Source organism: Scyliorhinus canicula, chromosome 4 (assembly GCF_902713615.1).
Source record: "Scyliorhinus canicula chromosome 4, sScyCan1.1, whole genome shotgun sequence".
Lineage (NCBI taxonomy): Eukaryota > Metazoa > Chordata > Chondrichthyes > Carcharhiniformes > Scyliorhinidae > Scyliorhinus > Scyliorhinus canicula.
In genome coordinates, this window is record NC_052149.1 from 53,958,096 (window position 1) to 53,979,538 (window position 21,443).

A 21,443-nucleotide genomic window follows, 5' to 3' on the forward strand; every position below is an offset into this window, starting at 1 on the left:
AGTGTGTGCAGGAGGGTTTCCTGACACAATATGTGGATAGGCTGACAAAAGGGGGGGCCACATTAGATTTGGTACTGGGTAATGAACCGGGCCAAGTGTTAGATTTGTTTGTGGGAGAGCCCTTTGGAGATAGTGACCACAATTCGGTGTCTTTCACTATTGCAATGGAGAGGGATAGGGCCATAGGGCAGGGCAAGGTTTATAATTGGGGGAGGGGTAATTATGATGCGATTAGGCAAGAATTAGGAAGCATAAGATGGGAACAGAAACTGTCCGGGAAAGGCACAAATGAAAAGTAAAGCTTGTTCAAGGAACAAATACTGCGTGTCCTTGATAGGTATGTCCCTGTCAAGCTGGGAGGAAATGGCCTTGTGAGGGAACCATGGTTCACAAAAGAGGTTGAATATGTTGTCAAGAGGAAAAAGGAAGAGTATGTAAGGATGAGAAAACAAGGTTCAGTTGGGTCGCTTGAGGGTTACGAGGTAGCAAGGAATGAGCTAAAAAAGGGCTCAGGAGAGCTAGGAGGGGCATGAGGAGTCCTTGACGGGTCGGATCAAGGAAAACCCCAAGGCTTTTTACTCTTATGTAAGAAATAAAAGAATGACCAGGGTGAGGGTAGGGCTGGTCAAGGACAGTAATGGGAACTTGTGCAAGGAGTCAGAAGAAATAGGAGGCGTTGAATGAATACTTTTCTTCAGTGTTCACCAAGGAGAGGGGCCATGTTTTTGAGGATGAGAGTGTGATACAGGCGGGTAGGCTGGGGGAGGTAGATGTTCTGAGGAAGGATGTATTAGCAATTTTGAAAAACCTGAGGGTCGACAAGTCCCCTGGGCCAGATGGGAAAAATCCAAGGATTCTTTGGAAGGCAAGGGATGAGATTGCAGAGCCTTTGGCTTTGATCTTTGGGTCCTCACTGTCCACGGGGATAGTGCCAGAGGACTGGAGAGTGGCGAATGTCGTTCCTCTGTTCAAGAAAGGGAATAGAAATTACCCTGGTAATTATAGGCCAGTTAGTCTTACTTCGGTGGTCGGTAAGTTAATGGAAAAGGTCCTGAAAGATAGGATTTATGACCACTTGGAAAGATGCAGCTTAATCCGGGATAGTCAACACGGATTCGTGAAGGGTAAGTCTTGCCTCACAAATTTGATTGAATTCTTTGAGGAGGTAACTAAGTGTGTAGATGAAGGTAGAGCAGTTGATGTCGTATACATCACACACATAGAGCAGCACGGTAGCATTGTGGATAGCACAATCGCTTCACAGCTCCAGGGTCCCAGGTTCGATTCCGGCTTGGGTCACTGTCTGTGCGGAGTCTGCACATCCTCCCCGTGTGTGCGTGGGTTTCCTCCGGGTACTCCGGTTTCCTCCCACAGTCCAAAGATGTGCGGGTTAGGTGGATTGGCCATGCTAAGTTGCCCTTAGTGTCCAAAATTGCCCTTAGTGTTGGGTGGGGTTACTGGGTTATGGGGATAGGGTGGAGGTGTTGATCGTGGGTAGGATGCTCTTTCCAAGAGCCGGTGCAGACTCGATGGGCCGAATGGCCTCCTTCTGCACTGTAAATTCTATCTATGTAAACATGTTTACATGCTCCGGTTTCCTCCCACAGTCCAAAGATGTGCGGGTTAGGTGGATTGGCTATGCTAAATTGCCCTTAGTGTCCTAAAAAATAAGGTTAATGGGGGGGGGGGGGGGGGGGTTGATGGGTTACTGGTATAGGGTGGATATGTTGACTTGAGTGGGGTGATCATTGCTCGGCACAACATTGAGGGCAGAAGGGCCTGTTCTGTGCTGTACTGTTCTATGAGTTCTATGGATTTTAGTAAGGCGTTTAATAAGGTTCCCCATGGTCGGCTCATGAAGAAAGTAAGGAAGTGTGGGATAGAGGGAAATTTGGCCAATTGGATAAGTAACTGGCTATCACATAGAAGACAGAGGGTGGTGGTGGATGGAAAATTTTCAGACTGGTGACCAGTCACCAGCGGTGTACCACAGGGATCAGTGCTGGGTCCTCTGCTTTTTGTGATTTTTATTAATGACTTGGAGGAGGGGGCTGAAGGGTGGGTCAGTAAATTTGCTGATGACACCAAGATTGGTGGAGTAGTGGATGAGGTGGAGGGCTGTTGTAGGCTGCAAAGAGACATTGATAGGATGCAGAGCTGGGCCAAAAAATGGCAGATGGAGTTTAACCCTGATAAGTGCGAGGTGATTCATTTTGGTAGAACAAATTTGAATGCGGATTACAGGGTCAATGGCAGGGTTCTGAGGAATGTGGAGGAACAGAGAGATCATGGGGTTCATGTCCACAGATCTCTGAAGGTTGCCACTCAAGTGGATAGAGCCGTGAAGAAGGCTTTTAGTGTGTTAGCGTTTATTAACAGGGGGCTTGAGTTTAAGAGCCACGGGGTTATGCTGCAACTATTCATGACCCTGGTGAGACCACATTTGGAGTATTGTGTGCAGTTCTAGTCACCTCATTATAGGAAGGATGTGGAAGCATTGGAAAGGGTGCAAAAGAGATTTACCAGGATGCTGGCTGGTTTGCAGGATATGTCTTATGAGGAAAGGTTGAGGGAGCTAGGGCTTTTCTCTTTGGAGCGGAGGAGGATGAGAGGCGACTTAATAGAGGTTTATAAGATGATGAGGGGGATAGAGTGGACGGTCAGAGACTATTTCCTCGGGTGGATATAGCTGTTACAAGGGGGCATAACTATAAGATTCAGGGTGGGAGATATAGGAGGGATATCCGAGGTAGGTTCTTTACTCAGAGAGTGGTTAGGGTGTGGAATAGAACAAAGAACAAAGAAAATTACAGCACAGGAACAGGCCCTTCAGCCCTCCCAGCCTGCGCCGATCCAAATCCTTTATCTAAACCTGTCTCCTATTTTCCAAGGTCTACTTCCCTCTGTTGCCACCCGTTCATATACCTGTCTAGATGCCTCTTAAATGATGCTATCATGCCCGCCTCTACCACCTCCGCTGGTAAAGTGTTCCAGGCACCACCACCCTCTGTGTAAAAAACTTTCCACGCACATCTCCCTTAAACTTTCCCCCTCTCACCTTGAAATCGTGACCCCTTGTAACTGACACCCCCACTCTTGGAAAAAGCTTGTTGCTATCCACCCTGTCCATACCTCTCCTAATTTTGTATACCTAAATCAGGTCCCCCCTCAACCTCCGTCTTTCCAATGAAAACAATCCTAATCCACTCAACCTGTCTTCATAGCTAGCACCCTCCATACCAGGCAACATATTGGTGAACCTCCTCTGTACCCTCTCCAAGGCATCCACATCCTTCTGGTAATGTGGCGACCAGAACTGCACGCAGTATTCCAAATGTGGCCTAACCAAAGTCCTATACAATTGTAACATGACCTGCCGACTCTTGTACTCAATACCCCGTCCGATGAAGGCAAGCATGCTGTATGCCTTCTTGACCACTCTATCAACCTGCGTTGCCACCTTCAGGGTACAATGGACCTGAACTCCCAGATCTCTCTGTACATCAATTTTCCGCAGGACCCTTCCATTGACCATATCGTCCGCTCTTGAATTTGATCTTCCAAAATGCATCACCTCGCATTTGCCTGGATTGAACTCCATCTGCCATTTCTCTGCCCAATTCTCCAATCTATCTATATTTTGTTGTATTCTCTGACAGTCCTCCTCGCTATCTGCAACTCCACCAATCTTAGTATCATCTGCAAACTTGCTAATCAGACCACCTATACCTTCCTCCAGGTCATTTATGTAGATCACAAACAACAGTGGTCTGAGCATGGATCCCTGTGGAACACCACTAGTCACCCTTCTCCATTTTGGGACACTCCCTTCCACCACTACTCTCTGTCTCCTGTTGCCCAGCCAGTTCTTTATCCATCTAGCTAGTACACCCTGAATCCCATACGACTTCACTTTTGCCATCAACCTGCCATGGGAAACATTATCAAATGCCTTACTAAAGTCCATGTATATGACATCTACAGCCCTTCCCTCATCAATTAACTTTGTCACTTCCTCAAAGAATTATGAATGGACTGCCTGCTGTCATAGTGGAGTCGGACACTTTAGGAACTTTCAAGCAGTTATTGGATAGGCACATGGAGCACACCAGAATGACAGGGAGTGGGATATCTTGATTTCGGACAATGCTCGGCACATCGAGGGCCGAAGGGCCTGTTGTGTGCTGTACTGTTCTATGATTGTTGCAAAAACCCATCTGGTTCTCTAATGTCCTTCAGGGAAGGAAATCTGCTGTCCTTACCTGGTGTGGCCTACATGTGACTCCAGACCCACAACAATGTGGTTGACTCTTAACTGCCCCCTCAAAGGCAATTAGGGATGACCAATAAATGCTGACCCAGCAGCGATGCCCACGTCCCATGAACAAATAAAAAAAAACCTCCTCAGCCTGTTGCACGGCCGGCACTTCAGACTCATTGGCTTGCTCCTGCTCTTCTGGGGCAGGCTCCTCTTGTGCACGGTCCTCCCTGGGCTGATCCTGGTGTTTTAGTTGCCGTGTGTTCGCTACGGCAGCTAAAGAATGTCAGCAAGATGAGGATTCCCTTGGCCATCCAAAGCCACTGGGGTTACATGGTCAACGTGAATTGTACTGCTGCTGAGCCACCCTCAAAATATCGTCCGTCTCCCCCCCCCCCCTCTCAATCTCACCCCCGAATATTCGGGAAGATGCAGTCTGCACTGCACCACTTTCCTCATTAGTGATGGTGGAACCTCTATTGCGGTGGACAGACAGGGCTAATTGATAGTGTCACCGGTGAGGCTTTTACTCTGAGAAGGTTATATGTGCCATGGAAAGTTCCAACAGCCGCAGTACATGTGTCCTTTGTCTGGGGTGAGTTCTGCGAGTCCCCTGCTTCCTCTGCTGTGGGTCTGCGCTTAGTGCGACCAAAAAGGTTAGAGTTACTGGGTTATGGGGATAGGGTGGAAGTGAGGGCTTAAGTGGGTCGGTACAGACTCGATGGGCCGAATAACCCCTTCTGCACTGTATGTTCTATGTTCTGAAGAGTGCCAACACTTGGTGGGCCAGCAATTTAGCATGGCCACATCCATCCCTTTGATGATACAGCTGGAGTCTGAGGGTGTCCAAATGGATGGGCTGTGTGGATTTTCACATGACCAGAAGCCCTCAGGGCATTTACAGGATCCTGTCAGCAGTCTCAACAGCTAGGAGCCTGTGTCAGTTGTAGGTCAGTTAGTGGCACATTCATCGCTAAGTCAGCAGTTTGTAGATTTTAATCAGATTCCAGGGTTTAAGCACAAATAATCTAGAATGCTACTCCAGCTACTGTCAAGTGACCACCTTTTAATGTGGGATGTTAAACCGAGGGCTAGTTTACTTATCGGGTGAATGTAAAAGGTCCCATGGCACTATTTCAAGAAAAGCATGGGAGTTTTCGCCTCGTGTCCTGTCCAATTTTTAGACCTCAATGACAAAAACAGATTACATACTCGTTATCACATTGTTGGTCATGGGAGCTTTCTGTTTTTGGAAAAGTACTTCATTGGTTGTAAAGCATACAGAGGTGTCCTATGTTTGTCAGATACTATGGGAGGGAACCCCTCCCTCCGCGGTGTGTTTTGCGGCAGTGGAGGCAGCCTGCCATTAGCTGGACTGGAATTATATTCCAGTCCTGCTGCTGTCAACGGGGTTCCCATTGTTCACACCCTCCACTGCCAGGAGGATGGTAGTAGTGCCCAAGAACTCTGTTAAGATGGGAAGGAAATTAGCCAGGAACCTCCCCATTCTGCATGTATTAAGTGGTAATGCCAGCAGAGACCAGGGTTAGCTGTAGGCCTCACCACCTACCTTTCCCTACTATTGTGCCAAGACATTGGAGAAATATCAAGTTATTTGAGACAGAGGGATGCATTCTCCGTTCCTGAGTCTGTGCTAACGCCAACGGAGGAATCAGCGGCAAACTGGCACTGATTCTGCTACCGGAGAGGGGTTAGCACCGATGGCGCATGAAACACCAGCAGAACACATAAAAACGGCGCGGAAATCGCCGGGTCCTCATAGGACTGACTGCAATGCACTTAAACTATTCCCCCCCCCCCCCCCCCACATACACAATGATCGGCAGCCGAAAAGATGGGACAGGTTGTGCTGGAACACCCATACAGCTGATGGGTCGGGGCTGGAGCCAGGGGGCACCCGGGGGGGGGGGGGTCATCTATATGGCCCAGGGCACCAGGTTGAGAGCAGGCTGTCAGTGGCATGCGCAGCGGCATGGCTGCCCTGCCGGCTGCAATAATAGTGTTGTGTACCCATCCACCCCGACTTCACAGCCCACCCCTCTTGGCCATGCCCCACTACTCCCCCCAGCCCTGGCAGAAGCCCCCGCGGCAGCGGCACGACTGTCGGCCAAGTATGGCGGTGCTGGACACTCTCCATACTCCCTCTCTCTCAGCAGCCACCACGCGAGGTTCATGATTGTTGAGAGCACACATGGACCGTGCAGTCAAGAACTCGGACCATTGGAGGTCGAGCATAGCCCATTAATGAGATGTGAATGGGGTTTCAACTACACGTGACGTGTATCGCAATTACACCGTATTCAAGGAGGAGGAGCATCGCAATTCGCCGTCAAACCGATGGTTGGTTCGATTTCGGCATCGGGAGCTTTCTCCGCCCGATTGCACGCCCCGATTTCAGCGTCGGCCAATGAAGAATCCTGCCCAGAGACGGTGACATAAAGCAACATAGTGCTTTGGGAGATTTCACTTTGTGCAGTTTTAGTCATCAAGTCACAAGATAAGCATTCAAGCCCTGGACTGAGTACTGTAAAATGTAAAACTAGCTGATTTTTATTTGTCTTTGTTGGCTGTCAGTAGGATTAAAATAGTGTTATTCCAGTAATCACTTCTACCTAAGCCATACAATTAAAGTGATTTTAGTTCAGTGATTTACATATATTTTGTAAGCTACAATAGCTATATTTAAACATCAGTTTCACTATCAGTAAACACATATCTAACTGTAGTAGTTTTGCTACATGGTTCCTTATCATCTGCACAATACCAGTCACTTGAACCACCCACCATCGACGGGATTTGTAAATCAAAATGAACAGCCTTTTGTGAATCAAGACTAGAACTGTTTCTTGCAGAATTTTCAACTGAAGCCAAGGATCGTTCCACATCTGTTGAGTCATTTCCACCATGCAGAAAACCACATTTATTTCTTAAACCTATTTTTGAATATTGTTCAGAATCTATTGGAGAATCCTTTTGGTAAGAAGATCCATTGGTGTTTTCTTCCACATTGCTACTGCAACTTGAGTTATCAGCCTGGGATTTATCCAGAAGTATTGAAATCTTCACAGACTTAACATCATCACCAGTTGCAAAATAACTCTGCATTAAGTTTATAAGTGCTTCACTTGGCATTGAGCTATTTACAGAGCATTCAGAGTTGTTCACAAAATCATCTATCATTTCTGAACTCAAAGAAATTTGAGAAGATGACTCAGATCTTGGTGTTGAAATGTCAGTTGGTAAACTAGATAGATATTCTTGGTAAGAACTTTGAGATGAAGAAGTGCTGTCTGATAAATCGTCACATGGTATAAACCTTGGTTGAATTTTGCTTTGTACCATTGGAAAATTTGAAACTGCTTCTTCAACTTTGTTTGGGCATGGAGCAAGACTGATAAATTTGCAGTCTTCCGATGGCACTCTAGAAGCTAAAACAAATAAAAAAAACATTTTGGGATCATATTTTATCCAAAGCCAAGCTATGTTCTGTTTATTTCTGAATGTTTATTATGGTTATCATTTGATAAATATGTATATTTAGTTTCAAATTAAATATGAACTAAATTATTTTGCAAACGTAAAAATAAATGTAATTAGAAGTGTAAGTAAAGCAACAGGCTGCAAAAGTGAGAATACTAAAAGTACAAATTATACTGTTAATGTGTATTCTGTGGTAAAGTCAAAATAAACTTGACAAGGTCAAACATTATGTAGGAATAGTGTTAACAAAATCAATTTACCGTTTCCATATACTTAATGGCAATGGAATGAGTGATCTTGAAATTCAACCTGCTTGGTAATCGATAACCAGCTGGCAGTGCATTAACTGTAACCACCTCTTAACGTTGCCTCAGAAAGCACACAACATTCATAGTGTTTAATAAATATAGTAATACAGACTTGTAGCCAGCACTTTCCATAGTATTATCATATTTTGGGCAGCACAGTGGTTGGCACAGTTGCTTCACAGCTCTAGGGTCCCAGGTTCGATTCACAGTCTGCATGTTCTCCCCGTGTCTGCTTAGGTTTCCGCCGGGTGCTCTGGTTTCCTCATAGTCCAAAAATATGCAGATTAGGTGGATTGCCAAACTAAATTAACTTTAGTGTCCAAAAAGGTTGGGTGGGGTTACTGGATTACGGGGATAGGGTGGAGGGTGCTCTTTCCAAGGGCGTGCAGATTCGATGGGCCAAATGGACTCCTTCTGCACTGTAAATTCTATGATTCCCTATGATTATTTGGGTACCTTGACACCAATTAAAAAGGGAGGTTCAATATGTCTTCTGGATAAAGGAGATGTTCAGCCTCTGGCTGTTGTTGAGTAAAGTAGATAAGAGTTCTGCTTCTCCACAAAACACCTTTAGTTACTTTGATCGCACTCCACAAAAAATTCCACCACAACTAAAGCCACCTGTAACCCCTTTACATATCAGTGACTTTATTGGATACTTAACATCAAATTAATATGTAATTGGAAGATCTGTTAACCCATTCCAAACAAGCTATTCTTAAATGCTTAAATAGCTGCAATACACACTGAGAGAGCACTAGAGTTCTCTGATGCTTCCTTGAAAGCTCTAATGCAGGAAGTGGACAGATGGAGGCACATTCTCTACTTCCGAGATATTGGCTGAATTATCCGCCGTCAGGACGCTCCATTTTGCCGGCAGCCCGGGGGTTTCCTGATGGCGCGGGGTTGCCCCACAATGGGAAAACCCATTGACCAGCCGGCGAAACGGAAAATCGCGACTGCGTGCTGAATCAGAAATCTGGTGCGCGGGATGGGGAAACCCGCCCATTGACTCAGGATCCAGTGGGAAGAGGTTGCAGAGCTGTTAATGCCAGAAGTATAGCATCCAGGACATTGACACATTGTTATTAATAAGTTCATTGACCTCACAAGAACTAACTTTCTTTGCTCTAAGAGAAACAATCTCATTTTCTCTAGCTTTACTGCATAACTGAAGTTTCTCATTCTTGGTTCAATTCTCGCAAATTCCAAAAAACAAACAAAATGTGCTTACTGTCAAGAGATGTTGCTTACGATTCTTTCACATCGAGTCTTCTTTTTCATTTTTAATTTCTGTAATTTTCATATTTGTACCCCTTGGCGATACTGAAATGTATACACGTACGCTTCGAGCAACAAGGCCCAGCGCTGGATTTGGGCTGCGATTATGTGGGCAGAGGCTTATGGTCCATATGATCAAGAAGTGGCGCCCATAGATGTATTGATGGAATATTTTCACCGTATATATCAAGGGCGACCTTTCTTTCATTGGTGGGAAAGCACTGCTTAGAGGCCGCATGGGGAGGTGTTGCACATGAGGACGAAGGGCCAAAAAGGATCATAATGGATCAACAGCTGGGAAGATAGCAGCTACCTCTTCAACTTCGCAAACGCTTCCCCTTGTGGTGCTCCCCAGGCCCACCTTTGATTCTTCTTCAATAGTCCATGAAGAGATGCCAACAAGGTGGCCAAATTCAGGATGAACATATAGAGAAATTAAGAGCAGGAGACCTTTCGGCCCTTCATTCTGCCATTCATTATGATCACAGCTGATCATCCAACTCAATAGCCTAATCCAGCTTTCCCCCATATCCTTTGATCTCCTTCGCCCGAAGTGCTATATCTAACTTCTTGAAAAATTGCAATGTTTTGGCCTGAACTCCTTCCTGTGGTAACAAAGTCCACAGGTTCACCACTCTCTGGATGAAGAATTTCTCATCTCTGTCCTAAATAGTCAACCGCACATCCTCAGACTGTGATCCCTAGTTCTGGACACAGCTACCATTGGGAACATACTTTCTGCATCTACCCCGTTTCGTCCTGTTAGAATTTTATAAGTCACAATGAAATCCCCCCTCACTCTCCTGAACTCCAATGAATACAATCCTAACTGTTTGAATCTCTCCTCATACATCAATCCCGCCATCCCAGGAATCAGCCTGGTAAACCTAGGGTAAGAACAATCTTCCTCAGATAAGGAGCGCAAAACTTCACACAATATTCCAGGTGTAGGCTCATCACGTTCTGCATAATTGCAGCAAGATATCCATGCTTCTGTACTTGAATCCTCTCGCAATGAAGGCCAGGGTACCATTTGCTTCTTTACCGTCTGCTGGACTTCCACGCTTACCTTCAGTGACTTGAGTACGAGGACATCCAAGTCTCACTGCACATTCCCCTCTCCTAATTGTGGCAATTCAGATAATAATCTGCCTTCTAATTTTTGCTCCCAAAGTGGATAACCTCACATTTATCCAAATTATACATCATCTGCCATTCATTTGCCCACTCACTCAACTTGTTCAAATCATACTGAATGATCTCCTTCACAGCTCACCTTCCCTTCCAACTTGGGTGAAATCTTCAAATTTGGAGATATTCCATCTTGTTACCTCATCTAAATCATTAATATATATTGTGCACAGCTGGGATCCTAGCACCAATCCCTGCGTTACCCCACAAATCACTGCCTGCCAATTTGAAAAATACCCGTTAATTCCTACTCTTTGTTTCCTGTCTGCCAACCAGTTTTCAATCCATCTCAATGCACTCCTCCTAGTCCCATGCACTTTAATTTTACATGCTAATGGGCGGCATGATAGCACATGGTTAGCACTGTTGCTTCACAGAGCCAGGGTCCCAGGTTCGATTCCCGGCTTGGGTCACTGTCTATGCGGAGTCTGGACGTTCTCCCTGTGTCTGCGTGGGTTTCCTCCGGGTGCTCCGGTTTCGTCCCACAAGTCCCGAAATATGTTAGGTGATTTGGACATTCTGAATTCTCCCTCCGTACACCCAAACAGCCACCGGAATGTGGTGAACTAGGGGCTTTTCACAGTAACTTAATTGCAGTGTGTCATAACTTAAATTGAGGGGTAATAGATATAGGACAGAGGTCAGAGGTGGGTTTTTTACGCAAAGAGTGGTGAGGCCGTGGAATGCCTTACCTGCAACAGTAGTGAACTTGCCAACATTGAGGGCATTTAAAAGTTTATTGGATAAGCATATGGATGATAAGGTTAGATGGCCTTTAGTTTTTTTCCATGTCGGTGCAACATCGAGGGCCGAAGGGCCTGTACTGCGCTGTATCGTTCTATGTTCTATAACCTGCCTGATTACTACTGGCTGGGGACTAATGGCAATCCCACAATCCTTAGTGAGTATGAGCTTCGCCAATGAGGGTGGGCAGAGAAATCATTAGTAGAGTCGCCTGCATAAATAGAGCTGGCCAGAGTGCAAACAGCTAGAGAGGAATAGCAGTAGTGGAGTTCTGCAGTACTGCTGCTGTTGTATATATGTAATTGTAAATAAAGTTATTTCTTTCAATTCTACAAACTGTGGCCCTCACAAAACAGTGTTAATGTAAGCCTACTTGTGACAATAAAGATTATTATTATTGTATTATTATAATCCCTACTGCCGGGCTATATCAAAACCTTCTGAAATAGGGCAGCACGGTGGCGCAGTGGGTTAGCCCTGCTGCCTCACGGCGCCGAGGTCCCAGGTTCGATCCCGGCTCTGGGTCACTGTCCGTGTGGAGTTTGCGCATTCTCCCCATGTTTCCGTGGGTTTCGCCCCCACAACCCAAAGATGTGTAGGCTAGGTGGATTGGCCACGCTAAATTTACCATTAATTGGAAAAAATATATTGGCTACTCTAAATTTTTTTTAAAACCTTCCGAAAGGCCAAATATACCACATCTACTGCCTCCCCCTTGCCAACTCTACTCGGTACATCCTCCAAGAATTCCAGTAGATTTGTCAAGCACGATTTCCCCTTCATAAATCAATGCTGATTCTGTCCAATCCTTCCACTGTTTTTCTAAGTGCTCTGCTATAAGATCTTTGATAATGGACTCTAGAATTTTCCCACTACTGACGTCATGCTTACTAGTCTATAACTCTCTATTTCTTTCTACCTCTCTTTTTAAATAGTGGAGTTACATTAGGTACCTTTCAATCTGCAGGAACTTCCAGAGTCTATAGAATCTTGGAAGATGACCACCAATGCATCCACTATTTCTAGAGCCACTTTCTTAAATATGCTGGGATATAGATTACCAGATGCTGGGAAGTAATTAGCTTTCAATCCTATCAATTTCCCCAACAACATTTCTCTACTAATATTGATATCCTTCAGTTCCTCCCTCTCACTAAACTCTGCGTTTCCCAAACATTTCTGATTTGTGTCCTCATTTGTGAAGACAGAACCAAAGTATGTGTTTAGTTGCTCAGCCATTTCTTTGTCCCCCATTATACATTCCCTTCTTTCTGACTGTAAAGGACCTACATTTGTCTTCACCAACCTTTTTTTCTTCGCACACCTATATAAAATTTTGCAAGCTTACTCTCGTACTCTATTTTCCCCTTCTTAATCCCTAAGTCCTTCTTTGCTGAATTCTTAACTGCTCCCAATCCTCATATCTATTGTTTTTCTTGGCCAATTTTTATGCTTCTCCCTTGGATCGCATACTATCTCTAATTTCCCTTGTAAGCCATGGATTGGCCACCTTTACCCATTTGCTTTTGATCCAGACAGGAATAAATAATTGTTGCAGTTCCTCCTTGCTCTCCTTGAATGTTTGCCATTGCCTATCCACTGTCTTCCCTTAAGTAATGTTTCCCAATCAATCAAAGCCAACTCACGCCTCATATTATCGTGATTTTGTTTATTAAGCTTCAGGAGCCCAGTTTCAGAATCAACTACGTCACTCTCCACCTTGATGAATAATTCTATCATATTATGGCCGCTCATCCCATAGGGATCTCGCACAATAGATTGCCAATTAATCCGTTCTCATTAACACAGTACCCAGTCAAGATAGCCTGTTCTCTATTTGGTTCCTGACTCCTTATTTAAGGAAGGATGTTAAAGCCCTGGAGAGAGTGCAGAGGAGATTTACTAGAATGATACCAGGAATATGGGGCGGGATTCTCCAATAATGGGTCTAAGTGTTGACGCTGTCGTAAAAACCGAAGCGTTTTACGGCGGCGTCAACGGGCCCCATTGTCCACTGATTCAGGGGCCCACAAGGAGCCAGCACGGGCGCCACAAGAAGCGTGGGTGGGTGACCTGTGATCGGCGCCTTCAAAAGAACGCATCCCCCAAACATAGCTGTCGGAGGGAAGATGGCTGCCCCTGCACAGCGCCCAATTTCAGTGATGGCGATCTCGACACGCTCCTGGACGCCATGGAGCAGAGGCCGGGGGCACTGTACCCCGGGACCGAGTGCAGGATCCCAGGCAACACCGTTCGGCGTTTGTGTCAGAAGGTGGGCACTGCCGTCAGCGCCGTCGGAACGGTAGCCAGGACAGGCGACCAGTGCCATAAAAAGCTGCACAACCTCCTCAGGGCAGCCAGGGTGAGTACCCAGCACTGTGCCCCGGCATTAAACCCTCTACCTCCCACACATGTGACACGGCCCACCTCCCAGGGGGACGGTTCAACCGCATCCCTGACCCACATGGCTGCACCCACCCATGCCAGCCGCATTGGCTGGGTGCCCTGTGCACCTATGCCATCATAGACCCAACCGCTGGGCCGCATGCGTCAGACCACCTAACACTGTTGATGTTGGTGTGCCCCCCCCCCCCCCCCCCCCCCTCCAGGAGAAGAACACCCACAACCGCAGCGAGCGGGACAAAACCAGAGGGGGTGCACCTGTACTGCAACCCCTCACTGTGCACGAGCAGAGGGCACTGGAGCTTGCTGGCAGACCCAAGGACCGGGTAGTTGCCGATGCCCAGATCTGAGGCACGCCACCAAGTGAGACCCCACCCCCTCACCCCCGTCCGCCTGTCTAACCATACATGCTGTCTTGTGGCTTACAGGAGCAGCCTGCGGTGGTCACGGCCCATCTGGCGCCCCCAGCCAGTGCCAGAGACGGTGGCCCACACAGGGACGCAAGTAACGACGGGGAGGGCAGCCGTCACAGCAGCCCTGCGCCGATACTGAGACCCAGGACATTGATACCCAGGACACTGAGACCCTGGACAAAGGGACACAGAGACCCAGAGGACGGACACACAGAGGACAGACACACAGAGGACAGAAACACAGAGGACAGGAACACCAAACCAGATGACACGGGAGACCCTGGACTTTGCCTCTGATGATGACCAGACTTAGACTTACCGTCACTGCTACCTCCTTCACCCTCCACCATCGCAGAGGCTATTACCTCGGTTGGGTAATTTAGTGGAGAGGTTCCTGGGACACACACTGGTGAGCAACACACAGCCGCTCTGGTACAGCAGGTGGAGGTAGGAGCCGCCGAGGGGCCGGACGGTCAGAGGGCAGCCAGGCCCCAGCAACCAGCTGCCGCCCAGACAGGTTCTGGGTTCCTGGGATTTCCACACCCACCCATAGACCCGATGCAGTCATGGACCCAGGGATGAGAGAATTAGATGACGGCCGGTTTCCAGCACCTGCAGACGCAGGTGGAGGAGTACATCCGGGTGCAGGAGCAGGGAATGGTGCTGGTCATGCATGCCACCCAGGCTGAAACCCCACGGGTGGCATCCGCGGTGTAGGCAATGGGGGCGACGGTGTCGGGCATGGGTCAGGTTATGCAAGGCCTGGGGCTTTCTGTGCACGCGGCTTCCATTGCCCAAGACAGGGCTAGAGCCAGCTGCAGATTGCAGCGGCGCTCCTCATGGTGGCTCAGTCTCAGCAGGCCATCGCTGAGAGCATCAGCGCCATTGCCCAGGTGCTGATCGGCGTCTCACACACCCACAGGGATGGCCAATTCCCTAAGCTCCATGGCCGCTAACATGCAGACCCTGGTCAGTACTAGAGCAGGCCTCCTAAACTGGCAGCGCTAGGTGTCGGGGGTACCTCGGGGGATTGCTCCGTTCGCACCCATGGAGAAGCCCGTGGGAGGAAGAGATGCTAGGGCCCGTGCCAGTGACTCCGACAGTGGAGGTCCCGGAACACCGCGGCACCTCAGATCCGCCCCCCTACTGTCCCTGCCAGATTTGGTGGGAAGCGGGCAGGACAGGGCGGCACCACGCCAGCTGGGACGCCCGAGGTGCAGCCTGGCCCATCCAGGCCAGGCTGTCCCAGGTACCGTGCACCAAAGGTGACCTGAGTCGCAGGACAATAGTCTCAGCAGTCCGCCTCCACTTCTGCTGTACCATCTACGGAACTACAGAGACGTAGTGATCGGGCCCGTAAATTAGACACCAAGTAAGTAGGTATGTGTGCAGGGTACAGCTTAGATATAGGGGCTAGGGCACATGTGTATACCGTTTTTAATTAAACACACTACCACTGATGAATGCTGCGTCTGTGCTCTGTCCGATGTGTGCGAGGGTGGGGCGGGAACTGAGTGCCACTGTGGGTGAGGGGTGATGGGACGTTGAGCCCCGGTGTGCGTGACCACCACCCCACCCCCCACCTACCGGATGTCCCCATCACCCCGCCCCCAGCGAAACGACAGGGCCATGTGATGGAGTGTCCAGCCCGCATACAGAGACCACCTAGGTGGAGGGTGTTACTGTGGCCATGAGTCAGACATGTCTAACGATGTGGAGCTCAGAGTTCATTGCAGAGCGGGCTGTCATCATCCTCCATTGCATGGACCAGACCCCGCAGTCACTAGCAACCGTGTGAGCCCAGCCCATTGTGCTGCAGGTGGATGTGTCATGGAGGGGTGGGGCGCATGTGGGTGATGCGGTGGTGTGGGGGGGGTAAGGTTGGTCGGAGGTGGGGGAGGTGCGTCTCATTGGTGTTGTGGGAGGTGAGGGTGGTGCACTACGGTGGTGCCAAGGTTCCTTAGACAGAACCTTCCAAACCCACAACAACTACCATCGAGGAGGACAAGACATATATATGAGAACCACACCACCTGGAGGTTCCTCTCCAAGTCACTCACCACACTGGCTTGGAAATATATTGCTGTTCCTTCACTGTAGCTGGGGCAAAATCCTGGAACTCCCTTCCGAGCAGCACGGTGGGTCTACCTACACCTCAGGGACTGCAGCAGTTCAAGAAGGCAATTCATATCACCTTCTGAAGGACAACTAGGGATGGGCAATAAATGCTGGCCTAACCAGTGATGCCCACATTGTTAGCCCCCATGGCTCCACACCCTCACCCCCCCCCCCCCCCCCCCCCACCCCCACAACCCAGTATAAATCTGACCCCATTTCATGTTCTCTCCAGCTTTGACAAAGAGTCATCCTGACTCGAAACATTATCATAGAATCAAAGAATTTACAGTGCAGAAGGAGGCCATTCGGCCCACTGGGTCTGCACCGGCCCTTGGAAAGAGCATCCTACTTATGCACACAGCTCCACCCAATCCCGGTAACCCAACCTCACCTTTTTTAGGACACTACGGGCAATTTAGCATGGCCAATCCACCTAACCTGCACATCTTTGGACTGTGGGAGGAAACCGGAGCACCCGGAGGAAACCCATACAGACAGGGGAGAACATGCAGACTCCGCACAGACAGTGACCCAAGCCGGGAATCGAACCTGGGACCATGGAGCTGTGAAGCATTGTGCTAACCACTGTGCTACCGTGCTGCCCAAAATATAACGATACTATGGAAAGTGCTGGCTACAAGTCTGCCCTTCTCTCTCAACAAATGGTGTCAGACCCTGCTGAGATTGACCAGTATTTACTGTATTTGTTTCTCATGAGTATGGGGAGAAGGCCAGCCATCCACTAGCTCACCAATTGAGGCGGCAGGCGGCTTCCTCGGGCGGCAGTCTGGTTTCCACCCTGAATGAAATCAACTTTTATATGAGTCCTTTTATAAACACCTACATGACAGGATTCTCTGGCCGTGTCCGCCTGGTGACTGGGGAATCCCGCCCGAGGTCAATGGAGTTCTCCATTGTCCACCTCTCACTGGTGACGTTCTTTAGTCGGGCGGAAGAAGCCAGCCCAATAACTCAGAGCCCCTGGACAATACGTCATGTTGCCGTGTTTGGATGGGTTGTGTTTTCTGATGGTGGAGAGGGGTGGGAAGAGTTGGGGGCCCTATTGGGCCTGGAGGAAATTCTGAAGGGCATTGGATCAATGCAGTCGGGTAAGGCCCCAGGTCCTGATGGGTTTCCTGTCGAATTTTACAAGACGTGTGTGAGCCAGTTGGTGCTATTGATAGTGGACATGGCTCATGATTCCTTGTCGCGAGGGTCCTTACCATGTACATTCTCCCAGGCTTCCATATCCCTCATTTAAAAAAAGTCAAAATCCCATGGAGTGTGATACTTATAACCCATTTCTTTCCAGAATGTCAATCTCAAATTGATAGCTCAGGTGTTGGCGCTGCGTTTGGAGCCATGTGTTCTGGAGGTGGTGAGCAGACAGGTTTCATTTAAGGCTGACAGTTATCGGCTAATGTGCAGTAACAATTGAATGCTGTCCTTTCCCCTTCTCCAGCTTCTAAACCAGAAGTGATTGTGTCTTTGGACCCAGATAAGTCATTCAGCAAGGTGGAAGGGAATACCTCTTTGAGGCCTTGGGAAGTTTTGGTCTTGGACACAAGATCATTTCTTGTGCTTTGGTGCTTTGGATTTGGGTGCTATATACTACCCCTATGGCCAATACATGTATCAATGTCTCAAGTTTGGGATATTTCTCATTAAGTAGGGTTACTAGGCAGGGTTGCCCCCTTGTCACCACTCTTCTTTGCTCTTGCGATTGACCCATTAGTGATAGCGCTGAGGTCCTCTGGTGGGGGATGGAGAGGATGTGGGGAGGAGTATAGGGTGTCCCTATATGCCGATGACCTGCTTCTGTATATTACAGACTCAATCTTCTCTAGGGATGAAATAATGAAGCAATTCAGGAGCTTTGGTTCTTTTTTGGAATACAAACTGAACCTGGAGAAGAGTAAATGCTTAACACCCCCCCCCCCCCCCCCCCCCCCCCCAAAGGGATGGGGACTGATCTGGGGATATTACCATTTTGTCTTGCCAGAGGTAGGCCCACAACTGGCCATTACTCCTAGATTAAATTACACTTGCCTGGTGAGCAGGGTGAGGTCCGAATTGCAGAAGTGGGATAACCTCCCTCTCCCCTTGGCAGGCAGGATTCAGACTATAAAAATGAATATTCTCCCGAGGTTTTTATTTCTTTTTCTGTGCCTCCCGATCTTTCTCCCTAAATTCTTTTTTGCTAAGATTAATAAGTTTGGGTACTCTTTTATTGGGGAGGTAAGGCTCCAAGTGTCCAAAGAACAAAGAACAACAAAGAACAAAGTACAGCACAGGAACAGGCCCTTCGGCCCTCCAAGCCTGTGACGATCATGCTGCCCGTCTAAACTAAAATCTTCTGCACTTCCTGGGTCCATATCCCTCTATTCCCATCCTATTCATGGGCTGTCCCTTAAACATCACTATCGTCCCTGCTTCCACCACCTCCTCCGGCAGCGAGTTCCAGGCACCCACTACTCTCTGTGTAAAAAAACTTGCTTCGTACATCTCCTCTAAAACTTGCCCCTCGCACCTTAAACCAATGCCCCCTAGTAATTGACCCCTGTACCCTGTGGTCTTTCGTTCAGAGGGATGGGCAGTCAGGGAGTTGGCATTACCCAAATTACTTGCTTACTAAATGACCACTATCAATGATGTTAGTGGAATGCCCTGCCTGCAACAGTAGTGGACTCGCCAACACTAAACACATTAAAATGGTCATTGGATAGGCATATGGACGATAAGGGAATAGTGTAGAGGGTCTTTAGAAGGGTTTCACAGGACGGTGCAACATCGTGGGCCGAAGGGCCTGTACTGCGCTGTAATGTTCTATGTTCAAGAAGGTATTGGGATGGTTTGGGGTGCCTGGGCCATGTGGGGACAGATGGAGGCAAGCTCCTGTAAGCGGCTCTAAACCAAGGGCTTTGGCAATGGCCTTGCTTCCCTTCTCTTTGATGAAATTCTCCTTGAATCCGGTGGTTGTGTCCATTCTTAAAATAGGGCGGCAATTTAGACAGCATGACAGATTGGGATCCATGTAATTGATGGCCCCTATCTGTGGCAACCACTTATTTGCTCCGTTGGCCTTAGATGCAATGTTTAGGTCATGGGAGAGGAAGGGCATTGGGATTTTTATGAATGTTTTTGGGGAAAGACAGTTTGCTAGTTTTGGAATTTTATCGACCAGGTTTCAACTCTTGGGGACAAATTTGTTCTGTTACCTCCAGGTGAGTGATTTTGTTTGAAAGACTTTTCCCACATTCCCCTTGGCTCCAAAGCCCTCCTTGTTGAGTAGGATCCTATCATTTGCAGTGACTGATGGGGGGAGCATTTCCAACATCCATTGGCAAATCCTATCAACGGAGATGGCCCTGCTAGACGAGGTACGGGAAATATAGGAGGGAAAACTGGGACCTGTTATAGATGAAGACGTGTGGTGAACTCCATGTCCTCCTGTGCATGACTTAGTCTAATCCAGCTCAAGTTAATACATAGGGCTCACTGTTGAAATCTACCATGCGGTTTAAGTGTAGTCTCGTATACACTTTTGACTCAGTAGAAATTCAAGCTACACGTCTCGGGTGCAAAATTAAATCTTTTACTGTGTCTATTGATTATAATTGAGAGTTTAAAATCTTCTTGTGGTTTCCAAATTAAATGTTCTCAGTAAAGCCCCTGCCAGCAGAAGACTTTAAGAGATATAATTAACTTAATGGTTTACAAACAAACTGAACTTTCAAAATACAGTAATGGTTTCTTGCTCAAAGCAAATCAGCCTATGCAGACTTTAGAGTTAGAGTAGAACTATGAAAATATGAAATAAGGATAGCGAGTAGTTAGGTAAAAAGTATACAGTGATACCGGAATGAAAATGGCTGCCTCTATCTTTAAGGAAAATGTTATCAATCTGAAATTATCTGTACCTACCCCTGTGTCATACTGATTGGTTTGGCGAGTTTCAAATACATTTGATTGGATGGTTAGTTGCCAATCCTCAATGTGCAACATATACGTGAATATGTTGCGTCTTTGGGTGCTTTTTATGTGTTGGAATGTAACTTACACTTTTTATCAAGTTTGGTATTCGCTGTTATACTATTCATATTTTGAACAATGGCAGATTCATGTTCGCCATGGTGCTTATTTTGACCTTGATCAGATTGTGATACTGTTCAATACTTTTAATGAAACTAATTTGAACTTCTGCAATTCTGTTCATTAGAACAATGGACTGTTTATATCAATTTCACCTTTCAGTAGAAATGTTGCATTTGTCTCTTGCTAGCCTGTAAATGTTTCAAATGGATTTCAAACTAGGCTTTCGTATTTACATAAAAATGGCTAAATCACTGATCCTTTTACCTATCAGAAATAGCTGGTTCCCTTCACTCACCTAACTAAAACTAGATTGAGCAGTTTCATTGTGGGGGTGGAAGACAAATGTGAGCTGTGTTCTTTGGGACCTGCTAATCACGCCATATTTTGATCATGCCCCAAGATGGTAAGCTTTTGGGTCTCCTTCTTTAGCACCATGTCAGTGATACTTAAAATGAATCTTGTGTGACATAAATGGTACTTTCCACTTATTAACCCAAGCCTATTGTCCAAGTCTTGCGGTATGCGGACACAAACTGCTTGAGGTGTTGCAAATTGAACGTTGCACAGTCATCAGTGAACATCCTCATTTTTGACCTGATGTTGGAGGGAAAGTTATTGATAAAGCAGCTGAACTAGTTGGATCCAGGACATCTATACCTTGAGAAACTCATGCAGCACTATTCTTTGCCCTAAAATGATTTATCTCCAACAACCTCAGCCATCTTCTTTTGTGTTAGATATAACTCCAACTAGTGGAGAGTTTTGATCTGATTCCCACTATGTTCAATTTTTTGTGGGCTTCTTGATGCCACATTTGGACAAATGCTGTGTGGATGTCAGGTTAAGTCAATCTTGCCTCACTTCTTGTGACAAAGCAGCATCGAGATATCACTTAAAAAGGCTTTGGGTTTCATAGGATCTCCTATTCAGCATATCCTGCTGTCCACTCTGAAAGAAAGTTAATTTTATCTCCTATTCATCTTTAGAAGGATCACTTAATAGCCATTATGCAAAATGCCAGTGACATTTAACTGGAATATGGAATACATAATTGGAAATCAAGCTAACAACCTATCTCTATCAAAATCCAAATTTTCTATCTTATGTTGCCACAATTCATATGCTCATATT

At 47.1% G+C, this 21,443-nt stretch overlaps 1 protein-coding gene across 7 annotated transcripts in view; it reads right to left on the minus strand.

Moving 5' to 3' along the window:
- Positions 1-6,801: 6,801 nt before the first annotated feature.
- LOC119964595 overlaps positions 6,802-21,443 on the minus strand; it is a 405,789-nt gene continuing 391,147 nt past the window's right edge. For all 7 annotated transcript variants that reach the window (XM_038794278.1, XM_038794277.1, XM_038794279.1 and 4 more), the window contains one exon: positions 6,802-7,707. In XM_038794278.1, the coding sequence (XP_038650206.1) occupies positions 6,962-7,707 (746 nt within the window). In that variant the 3' untranslated portion in view covers positions 6,802-6,961. The remainder of the gene's footprint in view (positions 7,708-21,443) is intronic.